The sequence below is a fragment of the Tursiops truncatus genome, chromosome 16, assembly GCF_011762595.2.
Source record: "Tursiops truncatus isolate mTurTru1 chromosome 16, mTurTru1.mat.Y, whole genome shotgun sequence".
Taxonomy (NCBI): domain Eukaryota; kingdom Metazoa; phylum Chordata; class Mammalia; order Artiodactyla; family Delphinidae; genus Tursiops; species Tursiops truncatus.
The window spans coordinates 34,114,788-34,123,658 of record NC_047049.1 but is presented as its reverse complement, the minus strand read 5'-3'; the positions used below and the strand labels follow the sequence as shown (position 1 = coordinate 34,123,658).

The 8,871-nt window shown below is 41.6% G+C and overlaps 1 protein-coding gene across 9 annotated transcripts in view; it reads right to left on the bottom strand.

Annotated features, from left to right (window-relative positions):
- CPEB3 (cytoplasmic polyadenylation element binding protein 3) overlaps nucleotides 1-8,871 on the bottom strand; it is a 177,899-nt gene that overhangs the window by 19,406 nt on the left and 149,622 nt on the right. For all 9 annotated transcript variants that reach the window (XM_073794194.1, XM_019944054.3, XM_019944186.3 and 6 more), the window contains one exon: nucleotides 2,148-2,329. In XM_073794194.1, coding sequence (XP_073650295.1) covers nucleotides 2,148-2,329 — 182 coding nt within the window. The remainder of the gene's footprint in view (nucleotides 1-2,147; nucleotides 2,330-8,871) is intronic.

The following is an 8,871-nucleotide window of genomic DNA, read 5'->3' as shown; positions in this document are numbered from 1 at the left end:
CCATTACAACTGACTGTTACCCTAAATGTTTATCAAGAACTACTCTAAGATATGGAGGGTATGGTTAACCCAAATACAATGAGCAGAAAACATTCAATGGCTTTCCTGAGTCTTGAGAAGTTTGATGTGCCAAATATATTTCTATAGCATGGCCTATGATTACGCTAACAAAAGAAAACCCACTTCTTTCTTTTTTACCTACGTCAAAGTCGTATGGGAATCAATGCTGAGGGCATGAGCATAGCAGGGGTGAGAGCAGAGGCAGGCAATAAAACAAATAGTGCCTGAATTTTCTATGATGCTTAAAAGGGTTCAAAGATTACTGTAATCCCTGGGATAAGTGTGTTTCCTTCTAACTAAGGAATAGGCCAGGAGGTTGTTAGGGTGAGAGCAAAGGAAAGATATAAGCATGAGCAAGTGGAACCTTCTTTTATCATCTCTAGGACCTACCTCCTGAGAAGTCTCATTAGTTCTGGCTTCAGAGGGGAACAAAGAAAGCTACTTCGATAGAGATGAGAACATAAGCGCTCTTCAGGTTAAGTTTATTTCCTGGGATCACCAGTGATGGGGGCAAGAGCGGTCTAAATGTAATGGAATCTGGGGCTTCAGACTCACAAATGTATAGGCACTAGCAAGTCCACCAGCAGCGGTAGTTAAGAGAACACTCCACATAACACCATTTGTCAATTCAACAAAGGTTTATCAAGCATCTACTGTGTCTGTACATCAAGCAATGGGTAAGCTCTGTGGAGCTTACAGTCTGTAGGGGAATTACTGATACAGAAGGGGTGCTGTGGGCACTTGAAAACTAGGAATGGAGCTGAATGTTTATCACCCCTGAGTTTCCACTGATTCAGAGTGTTTCAAAATTCTGTAAAACTTCATTCATTTTAATTAAAAAACAAACCACCACTACTTACTTTTAAGGATCCCAGTAGATGCAGCAAATAGACTATTTATTTTAAGCACTGGCTTTTGTAATTTGATCTATGTCTTAAAGAAAATGTAATCTTGTTGACTATAAAAAAAATTCATCACCAATTGAAACTTTCACCTCCTAAGAAACTTAGGTCTACTACGCAAAATTAGTCAGTCAACCATAGAGAGTATAGGTGAAACTTTGTAATACAACATATTTACTACTTTACTTATTCTAGTCCAGTGTATGCCCCAAGAACAGCCTTTGCTGGAAGCATTAACAACCACTGTACAATTGCATAGGGAGGTGTTTAGACTTGATGTTCTCCCACTTGATCTTTTAATCTATCAATACAGGTCCCAGATTAGCTACTAACACCTTCTATTCCCCCCAAGCTTCCAAACAGCAGCAGAGCTGGAATTTAAGGGATTTAAACCTGTGTCTGTCTCCAAACCCAACTGAACACACCAATGCCCTAGAGCTCTACTGCCCCCTGTTTAGATGAGAGTTAGCAAATCTGAGTGCCTCTACTGGTCAGGTAGGTAACACCAATGAGCAAAGAGGCAGGTAATGGATATGTATATTTGGTATGAGCAGGAGAACTATGGGAGTTGGAGAGGGGACTGGAGGGGACAGCAGCTATTTGGCTCCAATGACTGCTACCACGTATGCTCTTGCACTTTTTTTTGGCCATGCTGCGTGGCATGTAGGATCTTAGTTCCCCAACCAGGAATTGAACCCGTGCCCCCTGCAGTGGAAGCACGGAGTCTTAACCACTGGAATGCCAGGGAAGTCCCTATGTTCTTGCAATTTTAAAAGAAACCAGAACTTCAAAATTTTATGTATACTCCTGAATATTAACATTAAATGTTAGTTCAAGTTTGTTTGTTTTAAGAGTACCACATGGGTCAAGCAGATTACCAGCTCTCAATCTTCGTTAACGTGCTGTTGGCATCATATTTTGAACAGCACTGGTTTGCTTTGCTAAATTCTGCAGTGTTATTTTCGTAAGTGTAACATCACCCTGGGGATGCGTGAGGCAGAAAGTTCATTAACGCCTTAAATACAAAGGGCACTCTCTTTTTCAGGCAGCCTAGATGGACTCATGGACTAATGTCATGTAAGGCAGAGCTGCTCACTTTGATCACAAGGTACTTTTCTCCCCAGGGGCCCACAGAATAAATTTCATTTCTTTCCCATAGCAATTATACCCTGAGCAGTTGCTTACCCGTTTGTCAATGTCATTGTGTTGGAGCTGCACAAAGCGAGCGCTGATGGCTGCAATGTAACTCTGCTGATTGGAGAATGCCACGCGGCCAGCACCTTTGGGGTACTTCAGCTCTGGGTCCGTATCAATGCCAGCATAGCAGACACCGCCATACAAACGGTCCATGATCATTGCCAGTTCAACTGCAAGAAAATAAACACTGTTCGTTATAAATGTTTAGAAGGTACTCTTGCCCAGGAGAAGGAAGGACTATGTAAGGATCATGCAGTGTAATTAAGAAACGGAAAAGCCATGTTAAGTCTCATGAAGAGTGTCTACACCAGTCTTACAACTCAAGCAGGGGAGCTCCTCATAGGATATTTGAAAACAAAATGAAAAAAAAATTTTAAGAGTTTACATAATCAGAATTTCAGCAACAGTATAAAAGAAGTGATCTATCAGCAATCCTCCTGTTCTAATTTCTAACTGCTTAGTCCACTGGAGTGGGCCCTGGGTAGGCAAAGCATTTCAGGTACCCTAACAAGTTAATAAGAAACAGCTCTACTTACTGACCTCTAGGACTGAAAGCAATTACTAAAGTCACACTACTATATTAAGCTCAAGCTATAGGAAGAATTTAATTAAAAAAAAGAATTTAATTCATTTTAACTAGAGGCAATATGTTTACAGGCTTAAAGTAAATCTCTACAATTAAAAAAAAATAAAGATTTTAAGAGTATATACTCTCCCAATTGAGAACTCTCCATACTAACTTCTCACACTGAATTCTTAAATAATAGTACTAAAAATGATCACAGCAGCTATGGTTTATTGAGCACTTACAATGTGCCAGGAAACACTAAGCTGCTACAAAGGCAGTAAAAACATACCCATCCTACACCCTGCTATAAATCCAGAGGTCTGGTCTGCACACCTCACCATATTTCTTCTAAGTATACCTTTATATTGGTATATTTGCAAAACACCTGTACAGAAGGCACTTGGAAATTGGACCATTCCAAAGGTCTGATATTCTAAAATTGTCCTCATCAAAAGGTACCATGAAGAGACACATAGCAGTTACTTACCTGGATCCAAATTGCCTGAAGGTAATTGTTTACTTGATACTGGATGGCACCTCCTCCAGGTATGACCATTCCTTTCAGGCCACTTACATGGTTTAAGTCCAAAAGACTTAGTCCTACCCCTGGCGAACGACCCAAGAATCCACTTCCCTCAAACACCTACACATGGCATTTGGAAAGGAGCAGACAGGGAAGACAGATGATGACCTCGGACACAGCCAGTGTGCAAAGACCATCAGACAGTAGATCTCCACAGGAATCAGTATCTGGGGAGAAGGAAAGCAGCACAACCTGGAGGGGTAGGGGAAGAACTCTGCAGCGGGTACAAGGGCTGAAGGGCTGAACGGTGTAAGATTTCTACAAACAGAAGGAAAGCCAAGTACTACTGGTTCCTGTAATAGGAAGCTGCTGAGGCAGTAAGAAAGCTATATCGCCAGACAGAAAGGCTGTCTTTCTATTCAACTTCTTCAAAATTTGTCCCCAAACCAGACTGCCTAATACTGGTAATTGTTTTCTAAGTGCCTGTTTCTAACTGGAAGAATGACTTCCAACCAACAGGTAATTTTCAGAAGGTGAGAAAATAAACTAGCAATAATTAAGCCAGAGAATAAGTGATTTTAAAGACAGAACAGCAGAAAGCTATCCCAATGATCCCATTATGATCAGAATTACTGAGTCACATCAGCCAAGGGAACACTGCTGGTTAGAGCCCAAGTGAACCCTGACTGCAGTCTTGGGGCAGGATCCAGGAATCACACTCATTCAAACAATGCAATAAGAATCATGTGTGTACCCTAAATATCAGAGTTCAGTGGGTCCTCATACTTCACCCCAACAACTTCTGATGGCTTGGGGACTTCCTCACGTAGCTAACATTATTCCAGTTACAGAGAACAAGAAACTGAACGTGGGATTAATTCACTGCAGTCATTAATGAATTTCCTTTATTAGTCAAGTGGGCTTAGTAAAATATGTAACCTCAGGGCCTGGAAATTAAACACTAATTTTCCAAAGACCTGGTTTCCTCTGGAATGGAATAAGACAGTGAAAACTCCCTCAGCCTGGTGAATGGCCAGGAAAAGAATGTTGTCAAGGGACTGAATACACTTGTCTTCCACCCTTAGGAAGGATTCAAGAAAACACCTAATTTACGAAGAAGGTATACATACCAGCTGCGAGCCTGAAGCTCCAGCTGAAGACAAGAGTTACCGTAACCACAGGTTCTTCTACTGCATCTTGGTCTCCAAAGGAACCTTAGGGATCCTCAGATACCAGAGATGGCACCTTCCACAAGCACTTTGTGGATCTGGCTGCTGGAAAATCATCTTCACGTGCCAAAGATTAGGTCATGGCTGCTGCTGCTGGCAGTTACGTACTTTTGATAGGAAAAAGAAACCCTCATTCACTTCTGTTTTTATGAAAACTATATAAATAAATAATTTCCACTTAAAAGCTTATATACAGTCATTTTCTTGGCCACCCAAAACTCTGCAGGCATTTGAGCCAATGAAGTCTCACTCAAGTGAAGGGCAATTTGTTGAGAAGCTACAAGAAAGAAACCAAGGTGACTAAAGAAAGTTTTCTGGGGGGGAAGAACATGAAGATTACCCATCTCTCTACCTTAATCTGTATTTTAACTACAAAAGTTCTAATACTGTGATGACCCTTGAAGGAAAGTAAATAATGACCAAACAACTGCTGTTTGTATTTGGTCCTTTACTCAATCAGCAAGTCTTCACTTTAGTGAATACTTCTTGCAGGCTAAACTCATGCTGGGCTCAAACACAATAGGTATGTCACCTAAGTACTAAACAGAGTTTTTAATTATTGAGAAAAGTAACCAGTTGGTTAAAACAGCATTAAAAAAAAATACTAACAATTCATCCACTATACAGGTAACTAACAAACACAGAGCAAGCTCTCCTCAAATCCTACAAATTCCCAATCCGAAAATATTTTTAATATGGAAGATACAAATTCACCTACAGATGTCATAATGTACCACTACTTTTAGAGACTAGGTTTTAAAGGGTTCTTTAGAGTGAGTATTATCAGTTAATGTAGGAAAGTCCCATATAAATTCCCTTCCTCTGATTAGGGGGGAGCTGAGCCAAGAAGAGGGCTACCATTTTGACTACTTGGGAGGAAGAGAGAAAAAAAGCAGTAAGGATCAGGTAGAAATCAACTAAAACCTTCGTGGGTCTATCTATACCTTATGATCTCAATCCTGCTCAAGAAACGTGAGTCCTTGGGCTTCCCTGGTGGCGGAGTGGTTGAGAGTCTGCCTGCCGATGCAGGGGACATGGGTTCGTGCCCCGGTCTGGGAAGATCCCACATGCCGCGGAGCGGCTGGTTCTGTGAGCCATGGCCGCTGAGCCTGCGTGTCCAGAGCCTGTGCTCCGCAACGGGAGAGGCCACAACAGTGAGAGGCCCGCGTACGGCAAAAATAAATAAATAAATAAAATTAAATTAAAAAAAGAAATGTGAGTCCTTGATCAAGGAAGTGTCTTATCTGGAAAATGTAGTCAAACCACCTACTAAATCTGTGACAGTGAATCCTCATTCTAAACCATCCTCTGCAGAGGACAACGACAGCGTAGCTCCCCAGAGCACGTTCTTAACATTTAACCTGAGGAAGATGAGGCTACCGGAGCAGGACATACAGGTAGAGGCTGAAATTCAGACAGATGGAGGTGACAGCAGGCATAGAGTCCATGAGGAAGTCAGGAAGCTCCAAACCACTTCTATTTTTTCCTTCCCATCCAGACAGTGTTCACGGCGTCTGTCTGGTCACCACAGGGGTGGGAAATTAGGAGTTCTGATAGCTATATCGAAGGGTATTCTGTACTTTGGATAAGATGTTCTGTGCTCTTAAGACAACTCAAGTCATCTCATAAACAACTGTTCCATGGTAACAGTACACTTCTATGAGTATAACCCACACACTGGCTCTTGTGATGAGCTTCACCATGTCCCAGACTGGAGAAGGAAACAAGAATGTTGCAGTTGTAGGCAGTGTATAGCGTTTCCATGAATTCCTCTGGGTTGTGGTGACTATGCCCTGAAGGTGAATCTGAACCCCAACTGTGGTTCCTTGTTTTGCTCCTAATTCTTCACAGAGATCTGAAAGGGACTTCAGTTCATCAGAAAGAAAATCATGATGACTCCCCATCCTGCCCCACCCCAGGATCCTGTTCCTGTCATTTAATTAGATTTCAAAGCTAGCCTAAGGCAATGTATAAGTCTGAGACACTATGAGAGCCAAACTGGGTAGAGCAGGAATGAGGATTCCTGAGGGAAATACTACACACAATTCTAAATTGTGAATCTAGAAGCTACATTTCTCCTCTTTGGAAATAACAAAGCAGACAGGAAAGAGGCATAAGGCACCTCAGGATTACAAGGGGTCTGGACTTCTGAAAGAAAGGAAAATTCAACTTGAAGGTGGACTTTTTGGGTTTACGATTGCTGAGTTGGTTCATGAGAGCAGTTCACACATCTTTAGTGGAGGAAATGTGCTCATTAGCTTCCACCCTGCATGAGACGTTGGGAAGTTAAGAATATTTTCAAATAAATGATATGAACAACCAACTAAGTAAGAAGGATAAGAGTTTTAACTTGATTAAATCGAGCTGGTACCAGATTGATTGTTATTGCTGTTACTGAGACAACAGATCTCAGATCTCAGCTTGATAAAGCAGCTTCCTTCTGTGCAAAGAGCCCCAAACTTGAAGTCTGGAGATCTGAGTTTGAACCTTGATTTTTTCACTTGTTGTGGTCTTGACTACACCCCCTTTGAACTCTGCTCCCTTATCTCTACAATGAAAAGTCTACCACTTATAACCTCACAGGGTTATCATGAGGATTAAACATACATGAGAGCTCTGAGCACACTGCTGGGCAAAGAGCAGTGCTCAAATGTTTAGTTTTGTCCAGCAGTTGTTTTTCCCTCTACTCATAAATCTTTGCTTAACATTTACTTGGCCTGGTTTCTGCTCCATAAGCACCAGTTCATCCCAGTCTTACTTTGGCTTTATGCTAATGTTGCTCAAACTGCCACTGATATGGCAAACTTTGACATCGGCTGTGGGTGAGAGTTTGCTCTTTTGGAGGAGGAGCAAACAAACACAGACATTATAAAATCCTTAAGCCTAAGGGCAATGCAGTTAATCAAGTCAGTATGCCAATTCTGGAGTTTATCTGAGACAACTCATTCTGAACTTGGGACTTGGTGAAAGAAAAAGATTCTACAAAAAAAAAAAAGGTGTCCACAATGTTCATTGCAGCACTATTTACAATAGCCAGGACATGGAAGCAACCTAAGTGTTCACTGACAGATGAATGGCTAAAGAAGATGTGGCACATATATACAATGGAATATTACTCAGCCACAAAAAGAAATGAAATTGAGTTATTTGTAATGAGGTGGATGGACCTAGGGTCTGTCATACAGAGTGAAATAAGTCAGAAAGAGAAAAACAAATACCGTATGCTAACACATCTAATGGAATCTTAAAAAAAAAAAAAAAGGTTCTCATGAACCTAGGGGCAGGACAGGAATAAAGATGCAGACGTAGAGAATGCACTTGAGGACAAGGGAAGGGGGAAGGGTAAGCTGGGACGAAGTGAGAGAGTAGCATTGACATATATACACTACCAAATGTAAAACAGATAGCTAGTGGGAAGCAGCTGCATAGCACAGGGAGATCAGCTCTGTGCTTTGTGAGACCTGGAGGGGTGGGATAGGGAGGGTGGGAGGAAGACGCAAGAGGGAGTGGATATGGGGATAGATGTATACATATAGCTGGTTCACTTTGTTATACGGCAGAAACTAACACAACATTCTAAAGCAACTATACTCCAATAAAGATGTTAAAAAAAAAAAAAAGGTGTTGGCAGGGGGACTTCCCTGGAGGTCCAGCGGTTAAGACTCTGTGCTTCCACCGCAGGGGGTGCGAGTTCCATCCCTGGTCTGGGAACTAAGATACTACATGCTGCATGGTGCAGTCAAAAAAAAAAAAGAGAGACAGAAAGAAAAAAAAAGAAAAAGCTTCTAGTGCTGACAAACTTGACATACAGATGATTTCTGCCTGCTACCACTTCACTGAACAAAAAGGCTATGGTTATAATACTCCTATTTCCTTAATCATAAATCAGGATGTGATTCCTAATACATGTGGACTACCAGGATGTTTGCAGAATGTCTGAAATAAATGCTCTTAGAAAAATTCATCATGTATGTTCTCTAGATGTATGTCATACCTTACTGAATATTTACCTCAAAAATTTTTTTCCCTAGAATTTCCATAGAAAGCCATCCTCACAACAGTGAGGTGGGGGGAGTTGGGAGGGGGGAAGGTGGAGAAGGAAATTTCAGGATCCATCACAGAATATTAGCAGGGGAGAAAAAGACAGGAAGAATCATCAGAGCAATAGTTAGGAAGATGGGAGACCCAAAGATGATGGGCAAATGGTAGGCTCTAGGAACTCAAGACTGATCTGTTCTGCAGGACCTGGTCAGATAAACTGTCAGAAGGAAGTCATAAAGTGGAGGAACAGCTCACAGATGCCTCTAATTAGAGAGGAAGACTGAGGGTTTTTCAAGCCTGATCAAAATTGGAAGTGGATGGGTCCCAAAGCTTGATCACTGAGGCAGCCCC